At 54.8% G+C, this 15,559-nt stretch overlaps 4 protein-coding genes across 4 annotated transcripts; 1 reads left to right on the top strand and 3 right to left on the bottom strand.

Annotated features, from left to right (window-relative positions):
* Positions 1-563: 563 nt before the first annotated feature.
* A1O7_07335 (aromatic amino acid aminotransferase I) lies at positions 564-2,308 on the bottom strand (the record flags this gene model as incomplete). The annotated part of the gene is made up of 2 exons (XM_007761335.1): positions 564-1,929; positions 1,977-2,308. The coding sequence occupies 2 exons, from the start codon at positions 2,306-2,308 to the stop codon at positions 564-566; spliced, it is 1,698 nt and encodes a 565-aa protein (XP_007759525.1).
* A 1,017-nt stretch (positions 2,309-3,325) lies between these two features.
* A1O7_07334 (nuclear transcription Y subunit beta) lies at positions 3,326-4,593 on the bottom strand (the record flags this gene model as incomplete). The annotated part of the gene is made up of 4 exons (XM_007761334.1): positions 3,326-3,571; positions 3,663-3,790; positions 3,851-3,961; positions 4,440-4,593. 4 exons carry the CDS (start codon positions 4,591-4,593, stop codon positions 3,326-3,328), a joined length of 639 nt encoding a protein of 212 aa, XP_007759524.1.
* A 2,802-nt stretch (positions 4,594-7,395) lies between these two features.
* On the bottom strand, positions 7,396-10,437 carry A1O7_07333 (uncharacterized protein; the record flags this gene model as incomplete). Its single annotated transcript, XM_007761333.1, has 2 exons — positions 7,396-9,908; positions 10,005-10,437. 2 exons carry the CDS (start codon positions 10,435-10,437, stop codon positions 7,396-7,398), a joined length of 2,946 nt encoding a protein of 981 aa, XP_007759523.1.
* Positions 10,438-12,165: 1,728 nt separating this feature from the next.
* On the top strand, positions 12,166-14,786 carry A1O7_07332 (uncharacterized protein; the record flags this gene model as incomplete). Its single annotated transcript, XM_007761332.1, has 4 exons — positions 12,166-14,254; positions 14,303-14,370; positions 14,423-14,641; positions 14,700-14,786. The coding sequence occupies 4 exons, from the start codon at positions 12,166-12,168 to the stop codon at positions 14,784-14,786; spliced, it is 2,463 nt and encodes an 820-aa protein (XP_007759522.1).
* Between the last annotated feature and the right edge of the window lie 773 nt (positions 14,787-15,559).

The following is a 15,559-nucleotide window of genomic DNA, read 5'->3' as shown; positions in this document are numbered from 1 at the left end:
CCTCTCTGCGCAGTGCACACTGCGTACCTATGATCTATTCCCTATTGTCTCTCCTCGAGTCCCTAACGGCCCTCTACTCCCCGAGGAGGATTGCCCTTATTTGTCGATCGCTGGCGTGGCTGAAGCGCCCTGTGCTCTTGGATAACCCCGTCGACTCAGCGCTGCCTTTCGGAGGGCCCCAAGGTCATCTATTATCTTGCCTTGAGCTTGGCTTTTAGAAACACCCTGCGTCCACACTTCCCGGCGAGCATTGACAAATGCAGCGCGCGTGCTTAGGATGTTTAGGCTCCGTGCAGCGTGATCAGAATGCACGAGAGACTAGGTATTTCGGTTGGCTAACAAACATAGCCCAAGTGTAACGAGGCGAGGCACCCGCCGCAGAGGACACATTACCGCGGATACTTCTCCTCGGCTGGTAGATTCCGCCGCGGCTGTCGAACGCTCTCATTGCGGCGACGCTCAGAGCGACCAGAAGCTAATTTTTCCCTCGCACTACTAGGTGAGTCTTCAGTGCAAAGTCACATGAGCTCGCACGTGCGAAAGGGTCTGCGTCTGCTCCCAATTCACCTGGCATGCCCGTTCTGGCTCGCCCCAGGAGTTGCGTCCAAGTCGAATTCCTTCCTGATTGCCGTGCCAACTCTCCTGACAGCCTCGACCATTTTGTCGGCTGGAGCTGCCGCGAAAGTCGTGCGGAAGAACAATTCGGTATCGCTGCCTCTCTGGGCCCTAAACCAGGATCCTCTGGCAATCAGTACCGACTGTTCGGCCGCGGCCAGGAACATGGCCTCCTCAATCTTGAGTAATGTAGGATGGTCGACACTTCCATCGGGCTTGCGTCTGGATTCATACAGAGGATGTTTCGTCACGTCGACCTTAACCCAATGGAACATGCCCGCTCGGGGAGCCACCCAGCTGCAAATCTCTGTCGGCAGATGTTGTTCGCATGCGTTGATGATGATATCCCTTCGCCGAGTATATTCTGCGCGAATATACATCAACCACTCCAGGAAGCCTCTGTGGCCCCAGTTCTCTTCTAGTAGATTGTACAGATGGATCATTGCGAAACCCGCGGGATTTTGTGCGCTGACTTCGTTGTGACGCATGAAGCGCTCAACGATCTGCTTGGAGCCAGTAACCCAGCCGCAGCGGGAGCCTGGAGCGATGATCTTGGAGAACGAGTCGAGGCGCAGGACACGGCCGGAAGTATCGATGGAGAGGTACGAAGGGACCAGATTTCCCAAGAAGTCTGCCACCGCGGCCGGCTTGAAGGGTGTCGGGACGGAGTGCGTCTGGCCCGAGACATAAGAGTCCATCTGAAGGAAGTAGTATGGCTCGTCTTCGAGGATGAAAAGGTCGTGCTTTTCCGCTAGCGTGTACAGCTGCCTTCTTCTCTCAAGCGATTGGGTGCTAGCTGTGGGATTCTGTCCTGTGGGCACAGTGTACACCAGGAATGGTTTTGGTGCCTTCCTGGCAGACTCGTCCCATGTCGACAAAACGTTGTCTAAGTGGTCGGGCAGCATTCCATCGGCGTCCATGTTGATCCCCAGCATTTTGCAGCCCAGTGGACTTACTGTCTCTATCGCAGTGCTAAAGGTATATTCCTCGGTCAGGACATAATGCCCTTTCTCCGTAAACATCCGCAAAGCGATTTCCAGGGCCGAAGTACTGCCAGCGGTCAGGCAAACATCCCAATCCGAATATGGCGGATGATGAACGATTTCGGTATGTTCGGTGAGGAATCGAACCAGCGCGCCTGGACCCATGGCTTGACCGTAATTGAGTGCAATGGAGAGGTCGAGGAATGATTTTCCTTCCCTTGCGTCGTACTTGCCGCTCGAGAAGTGCTTGCCAGATTTGGCCGTTTCATCCTCCGAGAACTTGGGGACGATAGGGACCTTTGCACTGAGCTCTTCGAAGGGGAAATAGTCACTGGACATGGTTCAGAAAAGGCGCATCGTCAAAGCAATGATACGAACCTTGACGGCAATCCCCCACAGAGGCTGATGGTATCTGGCTTGAAGAACTTCATGGCTCCCTTCAGCGACGAAGCTGTTCTCGCCCTGCTCTCTGCAGAAAGGCGATGATCCCATCGCTTAGCTTTTGGTTCCTTGAGGGCCCCTTTGCTCTTGAACATGTCTGCTTCTGAAAAGGCGGCGACGCCTCTCGAGGGCGGGGTCGACTTCTGGCGATGTGGCAAGACATCATCGAGTGTAAAGATCGGATGAGTCTCGCCATTGCTAAGAACCGGGTCATTCAGAACAATAGCAGATGTGTCTGTGAGCGCCTCAGGCTCAGCATGGGGTGCCATGATGTTTGGATTTGCAAGTGGTAACTCGAAAAGCCCTTTTCAAACGCCACCCCGGGAGACCCAAGTAGCGAATGTTACTCTCGACAAAGCAGACTTCGCGACACTTGAGGAGAAATGAGAGACAGAGGAGGAGCAGCCTCGTGACGTTCCAGCTGTAAAAATTACATACGACGAACTAGGGGACTGGATGGACTCGGAGGGTATTATGTAAATCAAAGAGTGACTTGAGCCTTGGTGACTGTTCACTGAGACAAGGGGGTCAGGGCAAGGTGAATGAGAAGGAAAGAAGCGGTTGACGTCGGCGTTTCCGCATTTGGATGGTTGATCACCACGCCCACGCACGCCCTTGCTTATCATCGGCCGTGCCATCTCCGACCGGCCAATGATATTCCGTACCGAGAGAGCTCTCTCACGTGCCAGTTCCTCCGGTTTCGCTTGGGGAAGGTACATACCTGACCGCCACGGGCTATGCAGCCGTCTTGTGAAGGGCGCACATATCCAGCATCCTGGGCAGATAAGGACCTTCAGCCGGCTTGTCCTTTGGTCACTTCACAGTCCTGTCAAGTGAGTAATCTTTGCGACAGATCGGACAGTCTTGCTGTGGAGTTCTGCTTGCGGGGGCTGAGTTCGTTCTCAATGCTGCTTCCCGTGTTGTGTTGATCTACTCTGTCTCACCCGAGCTCCAAGGTAGCTTCATTCTCTTCGCATCCTCCGGACAACCGATCACTCTTTTCCCCGAGCGGCCCGTCTCGATTAAACCCAATGCATCGCGAATCTTCCGTGTTCAGACAGCCCGCCGGTGGGTTCCATCCCATACAAATCTTCGTGCGGCAAGTACAGTCACAGAAAAATTAACGAAAGAAGCTTGACTTCCTCATTTCCTCTTGTCCTTCCGAGCTCCATTCCACCAGACCATCGATCCAACCGGCCGTGCTCGAGGAATGGGCAGACGGTGTACTTTGGTCCTCTGTTGCCCCAGAGCTGCCTTCACATCCTCGCACTTTCTCGCCGGGAGTCTTAGAAGTTGTCGCCAGTGATGCCGTTGTGGCCGGTGGGCACGGCGCTGGGATAGCCGTAGGAGCCGGTCGCGTCGTGGTCGTTCGCATTCAGCCCATGGCCCTGGCTCAGTAGTTCGGTGGCATTGTCGGGTTGGCCGCCTGGGTACCCGCCGCCGGCCGCGGTATTGCCCTGGGCATTCCCGCCGCCGGCATAACCGCCGCTGCTGGTAGGTCTGTTCTGGTTCTCGCCCCTTGTGGATTGGGTCTCATCCCAATCAGTTCAATTGTTCAGATTGAATTCCCCGTCAAGTGGACAAAGGAGAGGGAGTAGGGACGGGGTGGGACACCAAACTTACTTCGCGATACTTGGACAGGTATATTTTCAGGGCTTCCGCATAGTTCTCGAAACCAAGCGACGTCATGGCGAAGAGAATATCCTCCCCGTTTACCGTCTTGCGCTTCTCCTGTTGACATTTCTCGGATGCTGTGCAACGTGAGTCACTGATTCCCACCTCTGTGGAGATAAGAGCGATGGACGACGCACCTTCGCTGGTAATGAAGCTGATGAACTCGCTCACGCATTCCTGCATACACTCCTTGGCCTCTTTGGCGATTTTGGCGTTGTCGGGCAGGGCAGTCTTCATGATCCGGGCCACTGGTGCAAAGTTGTGTATGTTAGCATCTGACATGGATGACATGCTTGCAGAATCCGACGGTCGACCTCCATGACGCTTCTTGGATAATGAAGATGATTTGCGCTCCTGTTCTGACTTGATGGAAGGCATGATGGAGGTGATCTGTGCTTGAAGTAGACTTTGACAGTGCGGCGTGAGTGGTCGAGTTACCGCACCAGTCAGCGTGTAGGAGAGCTGCGACCCGAACCATGGCTGAGGAGAAGGAGAAGCAACAACGAATGAGATGAAGTTGGCTAAAGAGAAGCTGCAGCGTCGCACACTCGGATTCGTACAGAGGGAAACTGCGACGTTGCCGATGCGCGCAAAGATGCATGGCTTGTAACGCAAGGGTCGAACAAATCAAACCCCAAGGCCCGAGCTGTGCGTCTGGTGACACGGCACCGAAACAGCCAGAGTATAGACATCAGAACACACGGACAAGATGAAAATTGCACCAACCATTTGCTATGGGGAGCCATCGGTCCTGCTCCTTGACCTCAAAGTCCAAGCCAGTGCCTTGTGTTCCTTCTTGATCGCGGTCCATATGCTCCTGCTCTTCACCAGATTGTGCGTTTTGTTCGACATCGGGTTCCTTGGGTGGGGAGGCCGACATGATGTAGTCCGGTAGTCTGAGGGATAGCCGCAGCGGCCGAGTTGCAGGGCGAAAATTGCTTGGTTGCAGGCAGCGACCACGTCACACACTGGGGCGACACCGATCCAGAGTGCCTAATGCTGGCCTGCGTCACTTCCGGCGCAAAAAGGTCAGACGATCGTCTTCGCCGGCTTCGGTTCGTGCCCAAAATGATTGTCGCCCGGCGTAGTTTCTGAGGGCTGACGCGCACCGAGGGCGGACAGTGGGTAGATGCGTTGTCGTGCAGGCGGGCCTGCACCTGTCTCGGTACCCTGCGAAGGGGCGTCGAATGAGGCGGTCTACCAGGACGCCGGGTACGAATGACGAACTCGAAGGCAGTAGACTAGGTCGAAGCTTGACCGGGACCACTAGCTAGAGAGAGATCCAGCCAGCAGGATGGGCGGCGGCGAGGCGATGCGACACGCGAGAGTAATGCGCAGTGATGCTATGCGGGCACGGACAGCTGCAGATGAGATGCAGGTCTGGTTTGCGGTCAGCCAGCTGGGACTGATGCCATTGGCGATACTAGTATCGCCAAACTAGCATCGCGATCTAGGATAGTAACCTCTAACGGCACGAAAGAGAAAGGCAAATGAGAGGTACATACTTGGATGCAAACGCGCGAGGCAAGGCGCAAGACGACGGAGAGACGAATGATTGTTGATGTTTGGCCGATGAGGGCGGAAGATTATTGGAGGAAGGGCTGTGAACTGCCCGCGGACGATTCACTTGGGGCCGCCTTAAGATGGTGTATTTTGTCGACCCTATGGTAAGACGGTGCTGCGCACGCGATGCAGATGCCAACGCGACGAGAGGATGAACAAGGTTGGGTAGAGTAAGAAAGACGATGATAGTTGGCGGAGGAGAAGACAAGTCGGAGTTGGTTGGACGGAGGCTTGGATAGAGAGATGGAGGTGGAGTGAATTGGAGGGGGAGCTGCCGGCCGGCTGTGAGGGCTTCAGGCTGCCACTGACGGCCGCCGCGGCTGATACGCACCATCCCAAACCTGAAATTGGTTTAGCTGTCTAAGCGCTGGTTGCTTTCCTGGGTCGGTGAACGCCGCCGAAGCACTTCCTCCAGCTGCCTCTGACTGAGCTAGACCGATGTTGCCTGCTGCCAACGTCGACCTTGACAACGATGTACTGTGTACTGTGTTCTCCCTCCTTGACCCAAGGTGTCTGTTATTACTGCTTTCGTTGATGGTGAACCGCTGATCTTCGGCCTCGTTGCCGAAGCGTCCAGATGGATTTAGTGGCTGAGCTGGCTCTACATGACTTATCCAGCTGCACCTTGCTTCAGCATTCTCTCGCTTCCTCTTTGCCCTGCACCTGCCATCTTCTGACCCATTGCGTTTATCCGAGTTACGAGTCGGATACGGGTCCGAATTGCCGAAGTCAGCATCGTATCGGTCTGCTCCAACCTCAGAACAGCCCCAGTCACCGACCGATGCTGAGACTGTCACCGCTTTACCGTCCATTCCTGATGCTACGTCCTGGGCCTTTTCCGGCGGCTAGGGCGGTTGGAATCCTTGATTTTGGTGACTCTTTTCCCTACCGCATGCTGAAGCGGGAAATCAGTCAGGTCAAGCCCGAGGCTGTGGTCAATTTTCCTGACGAGCCCGAAGTCGCGGTGAAGCCACCGCCATCTGCCTTCCGGCCCGGTTGGCTTTGCCTTTGCTGGAGTGCAAAGCATGGTAATCTCATTTCTGGGCGAGATGTTGGCTTTGACGTAGGCGATCACGGCGGGCTGTGTTCAGATCATACAAGTTGTAGATGCTTCAATTTCCTTGAAGTGTGACAATCACCAACCAGCGACAAGAAGGCACCATATCACATGAAGGAGACATGACGCACCGGCCTTACCAATCATTGACTTGTCGCATAAAGTGACAGCCACCGTGATGGGCCGCCAGGCCAAATCGAGTCAACGTCCGAATTTTCTTCTGCTCCTTTGTGCATAAGCGCGACGGGGTCGCTGCAGCCCTGTCTGTCTGGCACTAAAACCGCTGTCAGATGGGGATCACGACACTTACAGTACTGCTACTCAATAAAGTGAAGCCTCAAGTGTCAATGTGCTACACAACATCCGCAGGGAGCCACGCAGAAGTGCCACAACGCACAAAGTCGATTCTGTCAGCCCCTCGTGTGATTGTACCGAGTTTTGCACGCGGAAAATGTCCCCGACCACCGAAAAATGTCCCCAGAGCGAGCATGGTGGCACATAGCGTCCGCTAAGGACAAAGTCACATGGTGGGAGTGGGGTCCGCCTCACGTTGGGCACTGATGCATGGCGTGCACACCAGGGCCGCGCCTGCTGGCTTTACGCCTGCTCTCACAAAATAGAAAAAAATACGGACAACCACCACCTCTTACCTTAATTTGTTGCCCACGTGCTGATGTTGGCCATGACCATATACTTGGTCATTTCCAGCACAACAGGAGAGGTCGAAGTGCCCAGCTTCGGTGGTTGACGAACAAGGCTATTGCACTTAGTAGGCTTCTTAGAGCAAGAGACCCGCAACAAATTCGGTTTGGATAGAGCAGATATATTATGTGATTGCCCATGCGAAGGCATACAATAGTGTGTAGCAGCAATGTTCATCGGCGAGGAAGATGCAAAGGGGTATCGTTGAAAGCAAAAACACCGAAAATTCCCTCTCCAGATTCGTTTCGTAATCACCTCACGCTTGAACCCCAAGAGCGAGATAGCCACCAGCTGGTCACAATGCCTATTTTCTCTCAGACATCGAGCCCTCCCACAGCCCACTCGCGGAGTAGAGCCACCTCAGTCTTCAGGACGGCTCCTGCCCAACGAACGAGCCATTGGTGGCTCGATTGGTTGGTAAATGACATCTCGATCGTCGAATATGAGGGTCCGTGTTCGCTGCTCTGGGACCAACTGCTCCTCGCCACGACAGCGGTCGTCGAAAGCCGGTCTTCTAACCTCCTCAGGGCGATATCCAATATCGCTGACTTGATATACTCTAGGCATGGCGCTGCCCAACTCCTGGCGGCCAACAGCCTGGTGGACAGAGTAGCCTCCATCATCGAAATAGTGCATCCCGGCCGGCGCGTATGGCTCGTGAAAACCGCTTGCAAAGCTATCGTGTTGGACTGGGTATCTCTCCATGGCCATTTCCCGTATCTCTTCATACTTCCTTCCATCTCGATCATAGACGTAACGGTGCTGGTACAGAGGCTCCGCATAGGCTGCACCTCTGTCACGTATCTCTTCCCTTTCGTGTCCATATTGAAGCCGATTTGGTCGCTCAGGACTCTGTTCCATGTATCTGACACCAGCACCAGAACCAGGACCTCGCGACACCTCGTAACTGTGAACTGATGGCAGTGAATGGCTGTAATGTTGTTGGGTTGCGGCGGTGTCGAGCAGTCCAGCTGGCGCCTCCATCTCGCGTATAGGCAAAGAAGTCCTATGCGCTGGAGGCACGACATGAGGAAGATGGCTCGCAGAAACGCTGCTGAATGTATCCCAGCTCTGGTGCTGCAGGGGTGACCCACCGACTCCATCTGACAAGGCCGTGCTTGAACGCATTTGGTATCCAGGTGGGCGCAAGGTACCGACGCGGGCACTGGCAGTGCTCGAGATGTTTCCAGAGACCATGGGGTCCAAGCCGCCCAGGAACTCATCGACGGCACTTTCGGCCGCGTTCTGATCGGCGGCTAGTCTCGAGGTTTCCCGTTGATGCGCCGAGGCTCCTGCCTCCGAGCCTTTCTCTCTATGAACCGAGACATGACTCGTAGCTCTACTTTCTCGTCCAGTTTCAGACCTCAGTCCGTGCAATCTTGCGTACGGCCCTCCGTATGAAAATCTGGACGAGGAATCATCATATGAATAAACCATGGAGCTCTGGGAAAGCGGCTGTTCTTTCCAAGGTTCCATGTCACGTGACCCACGAAGGTCCTGAGTACGTTCCCAACGGACCCCTTCGCTCGCTGGGGGTAATGGTCCTGTCCGCTGGCCAAGCGCTCCACTCTTGAAGGAGTCTCGATGATATCTTGTCCCTGTTGAGGCCCCATGTGGCACCCGTCCGGTGTGATATTGAGGATCGTGTTCATCTTCCATGGCAACTCCGGAAGCCTCAGACCTAGCGATAGAGGAACGTGTAAAAGCCTCTGCCCCAGTTCCATTACCAAACCCGGTGGTGAAGTGGTCCACGTTGCCCGAAGTATAGGCCGAATTATAGCCCGACAAGGTCTGGTAGCTGTTGGGCACGGTGTAAGGTGGAAAGTTACGTCCAACTGGATTCACATGTCCCAGCTTCTTCTCACCTGATGATGGCAAGCCATGTGAGAAGGCTGATTGCGACAGTTGAAGCGTTTGACCCTTGGGAGCACTGCTAGTTGTTCCGAGGGCCCAGAGAAGATTCGGATGCGGGTCGAATGGAGGCTCGATGGGCCAGTCAGCCTCCCAGAAAACGATGCTATTGCCGTGGCTGAATGCGTTAGTATGTTTTGAAGCGAAGTGCTGAATTATAGCCTCGAACGCGAAGAGTTTCTGATTGGTGTCGCAGACGTGGCACAGAAAGAGATCTTTGCCGAAGCGTTGGGTGTGCGGTTGCACAAATTCCGTGAAAGCCCACTTCATATCCAGCAAGTTCAATTTCCTGCAGGCCAAAGACTCCGGGTCTTGTGGAAACGCGGTACCTTTCAGGGAAAGCATGTGGTCTTCTTGGGCAATAGCTTCGTCAAAGCGTTGTCGTATGTGGCAGAGAACCTCCGCTGCGAACTTACTTGCCGTCGACTTTGTCACGGCGCGACCATCGGACCAGGTCAAGTGTACGAATTCGTCAGCAAATTTCCTAAGCTTCTCGCGGCTTGGGACTTTTAGCCCAAGCCACATGTGAGTGGTGTTTTCCTGAGCAACACGCTGTTCTTCCTCCACTTGTCGGCGCTTGGCTTGTTCCACAGACGGACCGCTGAGGGCGGCCCTCATCTCCCGTTGTGCTGCATCCGCGCGTTGAGTCAAGAGACGTGGTCTGAGCACGTCCCAGCCCTTATCATCAAGAGGTAGGGATATTAGAATAGCAGCTTGGAAAGCATCCATGTAGGTCAAAGTAGTCGGCATAATGGGAGGGCTTAGAGCCAGGCAGCGCCTCTCAATCTCTTTGCGACGTTCTTCTCTGGCCGCCCTTGCTTCCTTGAGACTACGTTCGGTTCTTTGACGAGGAGGTCGAAAGGCGGTTTGGCATTGAGGATCCTGGAGAGGAGAAACTTCAATATTTCCGGATGGGTCAGGCCGCGATTTGGTGGACAGCTTGCCAGCTGTGTACTGAGATTCTGCATGGGACAGGGGTCAGCCTGAAGCCGGAACTTTGTATCTCCCGAATGAATATGATGCATGCAAGACAAGAAATAGGACTGATGATTGCCTACCACCAGAAATTGAGCCTGCAATGGACGAGTCGAAGGCAACGTATCCTGAGGACGGTGTTCCTGCGGCGGAACGCAGTCGGATCTGCTGCATGCGATCCATCTTTGCCAAGCGGTGGTCATGATTTGACAGAGTCCCTGGATTAGTACGCATGGCTGTATCATTGTGGCCTGGAGGTATGGAGATCCTGGAGAAGCCTCCATTAAGCTCCCATTGCTCGAACCGAGTTGCGTCGGCGTTCCTCTCTCGTCCGGAAGTCTCGAGACCCTTTCTCCATTCTCCGAGTGTGGCAGCTCCTAGTGCCTCCACATTGTGGAATCTTTGTTCAAGCTCTTCAACCTGTGGTCTGAAGTAATACTTGACAAGCTCAAGGTGTGGAGGCGGGGCTCTCTGCAGAATAACTGAAGACGGAACATAGTTCAAGTCGGTTGTCATGATTGCGAAGGGTAGCCCAGATCGTAGAGCAGAACGGCTAGAAAAGGCCAATTCTGTGTCCTGCGAGCAATTAAACAGTGGTTATGGATCGCGACTCCTGGATAACTGACCTTTACAAGCCTGGGCTGGAGACAACGGCTACATGATCGGACCCGGAAGGGCCAAATGGAGCGAACGTTGTCCAAACCAGGTCCGGCATTCCAGGGATCGGGTGTCGTGTACGACAATTGCTGGTTGGCCTTCTTCCCACAATATTGGCATGCATGACCACGGACAAGTCTCCACATATCTAGCTCGGTCATCGCATCCATAGGCTTCGGAAATCCGTGGAGAAACGTCCTGCGTGAAAGGGCCCAAATCGAGTTCTGCTTCTGTATGCACAAATGCTTCATCGTGCTAGACGCAGATTTCGAGGGCAAAGCACACGTGGGATCAAGCAGGGAACGGAAGGTACGGTTGACACAAATCAACCGCCCAAGAGTGATGGGGTCAGCAAAAGTGAAGACGTATTGTAGTATTTCCGAAGGCAGATCCATCAGCGTCAATCGACTTCGCAAAGAGTCATCTTTTGGTTCCGATGGCGAATTCACGGCGCCCATGGGGGCGGAAAGCCTGGGCCGTTTTCTCCTCATGTCGACTTCATGTAGTACGTCTGCTGGATGGTGGTCCAAAAGCATTGGGATAGACTCAAATGAGGAAGTATTGTTTTCCAATTCTAGAGGACGCAGTCTCTTTCGCGAGCCTGGGACAGGCGCGAAATCCGAATCATGCCTGAGATCCATAGCGAGGGGCCGCTAAGGATCATTTGCACACAAAGGAAATAAGGGAAAGATACAGAAGGAGAAAAGTCAGAGCCTGGAGCCGGTAGCTAAGTGTGCTAGCCGGCTTGGTTCTGACGAGAGAGACAAGGAAAGCATGTCGAGCAACGGAAAACGTGTGCTCGACAGCAAAGTGTGCGGGTTGTGACAGGCAGAAGCCGTGTCTCGCGCGCCAGGATTGTCCGGTGGTGTCGGTTCCAGGGTCAAATGCAGCACTAGCTAGCAATCGTGTTCCTTCAAGGCGCTTTCACAGTAAAGTGCAGCTGATATCCTGCGAGTGCTTGTTATGGAGGCCGACCAAGGAGATCCGTGGCCAGCTTGGATTGACAGATTCTCAGCCGGGCTGGAGGGAGCATAGGTTCGAGTGTTCCAGGGACGTCAATAGCGAGAAGTACACCAGAGGATGATAGCCTGCGATCGTCGCGAGAGCGCTCGGCGAGGGATGGGGAGAAACTCTGTGTTGGTGTCGAAGTAGAAACCCGGTAGTGACAGCGCTCGTTGTGAGGAGCTGGCGAAGTTGAAATGAGGAGAGCGCAGTTGTGAGAAGAGGTAAGTGCAGCCTGCCGAGTCACATGATAGGTTCCAGCCTGCTAGTGGCTTGGCAGATGCAATCATCAGTGGGAGCCACAGAGCTAAGCATTGCGCAGCGGGACTGTAAAGCTGGAGGGCTCCGACTCCAATGCCACCAACTGCCTAGGCAGAGTAAGCTGCCTCGCATTTTGTGCCCCTTCACGCACATCCCTTTGCCAACAGTTGCAATAAACGGATTCTGCCTTTGCATTGAGTGTCTCCCGCCCCGGCATATACACAAGAAGTTCAGCATACACAAGATTCCGCCTATTTCCAACTCGCGGAGAAGCAGTCAGAAACAGGCGGCCCCGGTCGACCTCGACCTTCGTTACCGCAGGCCATGGCCTCCCTCAATACCTCGACGAACGGCCCCTCAATTTCGAAGAGCTATCAGTCCATCGTCAATGCTCCGCCTCCTACCGGACCTGCCGCAGCTTCGCCCACATACGGCCAATGGGCTGTTTTCTCTGTGTCGGCTCCCTTAGCAAATGCATTCCAAGACTCGAGCAATAAAGAAAGTGTGTTGAAGGTCCAGAGCACAGGGGAAGGGGAGCTCGTGGACTTGGTTGATGAATTCTCAGACGGGCGGATTCAGTTCGCGTTTGTCAAGGTCAAAGACTCCAACAGCGGGCTGCCAAAGTGTGCCCTCGTCGCTTGGTGCGGCGAAGGCGTCCCTGAGCGGACAAAAGGCTATTTCACGAGCCACTTGACCACGGTTGCCAAATTATTGCATGGCTACCACGTTCAGATTACCGCTAGGTCAGACCGAGACCTCACACCTGAAGGCATCATCCAAAAGGTCGCTGATGCCTCTGGCTCCAAGTACTTTTCCAGCACTTCCGCGGCGGCTGCTCCCCCTCCAGTTGCTGCGACCAAACCTACCATTGCGTCCAAGCCTGTCTTCACCCCTACACAGAGCAGCGGTGTCTCTTCCGGCTACAATCCTGTTTCCCGCAACCTTCCGCAAAAGAGCTCGAATGTGGATGAGGACGGGTGGGGGGCTGACGCTCCCCCGGTGACAAGAACCCAGTTGGAAAAGGTCGCTTCGGCGTATCAGCCAACAAGAGTCGATATGAGAGAGCTTACATCACAAAAGCCTACACCGTCAACCTTCTCCAGCAGTGCGGCAGAAGATCGACCTGGAGTGGTTAAAGGTGCATACCAGCCCGTGGGTAAGGTGGACATCGCGGCTATTCGCCGGCAGGCGCAAGAATCGGGTAACATGAAAGATGACCGACCAGCCATCGTCAAAGGTGCTTACGAACCCGTCGGTAAGGTCGACATTGCAGCTATCCGTGCCAAAGCCCAAAAGCCCGATGACTCTACCGGCTTTCCTCGGCCGCTGCCGGCTTCGAGCCCATCCACTGGGCCGTCCGAAGAACCAGACCCGCCCTCGAGGTCGCTGGCAGACAGATCAGCCGCTTTCTCACAGGGTCCCGAACGTCTGACCTCGCTCCCTAAACCCAAAATCGCTAACAAATTTGGGGGTGGTTCGACGTTTACGGGCACCAAAGCCCCAGTCCCAGGCGGCTTCGAAGCGAAACCATTGGCCACCGCTGCACCCGTTGGCACCGCCAGCAGAACCTTCGCCGATCAGGGCGGGAAGACGCCTGCTCAGATTTGGGCGGAGAAGAAAGCTCGCGAGAGAGGCTCGAGTGCGCCTGGGGAGCCACCAGTGTCGCCAACGGCCTATGATGGGCGGCCTCCTCTTACCAGCCAACCGAGTGGTGAGGCTGGGTGGAAGAGCAGCTATACGGGCAAGTCGTGGGCACCAGTACAGACCAGCCATACAGGCCGAAGCAGCCTTGGCCAGCAAGTCACTGGCGAAGGTCCGGCGCCAGCTGAGGAAGAAGAGACTCCCAGCTCCCCAGCCGGAGGTATCAGCTCGATTCGGGACCGCTTCAGTGGAGCGCCACCAATGGGGGCACCAGCGACTTTCGATCGAGCACCACCTCCGGCTCCTGAACCGGACACAAGTAATAAGCCCAATCGTGGGATCCCGATTCCAGGATTGCCGGTTTCTGAACCCAGGGAAGAGAGAGCACCTGCGCTTCCACCGCCGCCTGCACAACCCCGAAGTCCTACACCTGATGAGGAGGAGCCCCCGTCTCCCATCCGCGTGGCTGTGCCAGTTAGTGCTTCAGCCCATGTAGCCGACGCACACGAGGAGCAATTATCTCCGCCACCCACGATGCCTACAGCCTCCCTCGCGCGGGCGATTCCCTCTCCACCCCGGCAAGAGGAGGATGATGAACCTGCACGTGGACCCGACTTGGGAAGAGCCGCAGCGGTTACAGCAGCGGCTACGACTCTGGGCACTGCGGCTGTAGAGTCTGCTCCTGCTCCAGCTGCTGCAGGTGGAGGTGAGCGGGCTCGAGCTGAATACGACTACGAAGCGGCCGAAGACAACGAAGTGTCGTTACGTGAAGGTATTTAGTCCAAATTGTGTACTAGACAACAACCACTGACTGCTCTAGGTGAATTGGTGACGGATGTCCAGCGAATCGATCCAGACTGGTGGCTAGTCAAGAACGAGGCTGGACAGGTAAGCTGAGATGTAGAGACCCGGATGACTGCAAGTGCTAACAAGAACCCAGACTGGACTTGTCCCAAGCAACTACCTGACGGTATTGGACGATGACGAGACCCCCGCTCCGGCTCCGCCAGCAGCACCTGCAGCGGTCGAGCCGACTCCCCCAGCCCCAGCGCCAGCAGCAGCGCAGAGCCAAGGCGCAACGGCAACAGCACTCTACGATTACGAGGCTGCTGAAGATAACGAATTATCCTTTCCCGAGAATGCCATCATCACCAACGTGGTAAGTTCCATTCGCTTTCCTCTCGCGTCTCGATGCCCGCTAATGCATTTCTATCCAGACATTCCCGGACGAGGACTGGTGGCACGGCGAGTACCATGGTCAATCTGGACTGTTCCCCGCGAACTACACCAAGATCAATGATTAGATGAAGGATTGGACGGAAGAAGAACGCCGCCGACCAGACGCTTCGGTACACAATGTGGGCTGCCACAAAAGCCTTTTGAGCTTAGAGGTGGTTGTATGGAAAAGAAAATATTGCTTCATACTGGCTGAATGCTTGACGCAACACAGATCGACACTGTCGTACGTGACGCAAGGACCGTCACGAAAGATTTTTATCCTATGCATGGCTGTGGATGGCATTCGACATGAAGGGCGGAGATGGGGCCGACCCTGTGTGGAGGAGTTGTCTAAAGGCGGTGGCCCAGAAGCGTTAGAGCATGCAGCAAATCCGCAGGCTTGCCTGTTTTCTGCCACCTCTGATGTTCGTTTCCCCAGACAAATTTTTTCGCGGCGCGATAGCGACGAAGGAAAAATTCATTGCTTTTCACGCAGCAGGAGAATTTTTCAACGTCTTGGTCACGCACCTGCATCGTGGTACGGAGTAGATAGGTCACGTAGATGTAGCATAAGCATTCGCCTATCTGTCACAACCCTTTCGTAGCAGCTCAACCACGTCGAGGGAATACGTACTGATCCTCGAGCCCCTTGAGCTTCTTATCTCGATCTTCTCCGCTGACGTCGAAGCTCCAATTTGTCAAATCCAGCTTATCCATTGGCTGCCCGCGCTCTGACTCCCAGCAGCCGCACTGCACTTTTTTTTCCAGTCGGTCTTGCCCACATTGCTGTTGACCGTACCCTTCTCTTCAGTTATACTTGAGAGAACCCACGACATTGCCTCGACTGCTTGTGCAGCCC

The sequence above is a fragment of the Cladophialophora yegresii genome (assembly GCF_000585515.1).
Source record: "Cladophialophora yegresii CBS 114405 chromosome Unknown aczIN-supercont1.5, whole genome shotgun sequence".
In the NCBI taxonomy this organism is placed as follows: Eukaryota; Fungi; Ascomycota; class Eurotiomycetes; order Chaetothyriales; family Herpotrichiellaceae; genus Cladophialophora; species Cladophialophora yegresii.
The sequence above is the reverse complement of the archived record's forward strand: the minus strand, read 5'-3'. Positions and strand labels throughout refer to the sequence as shown.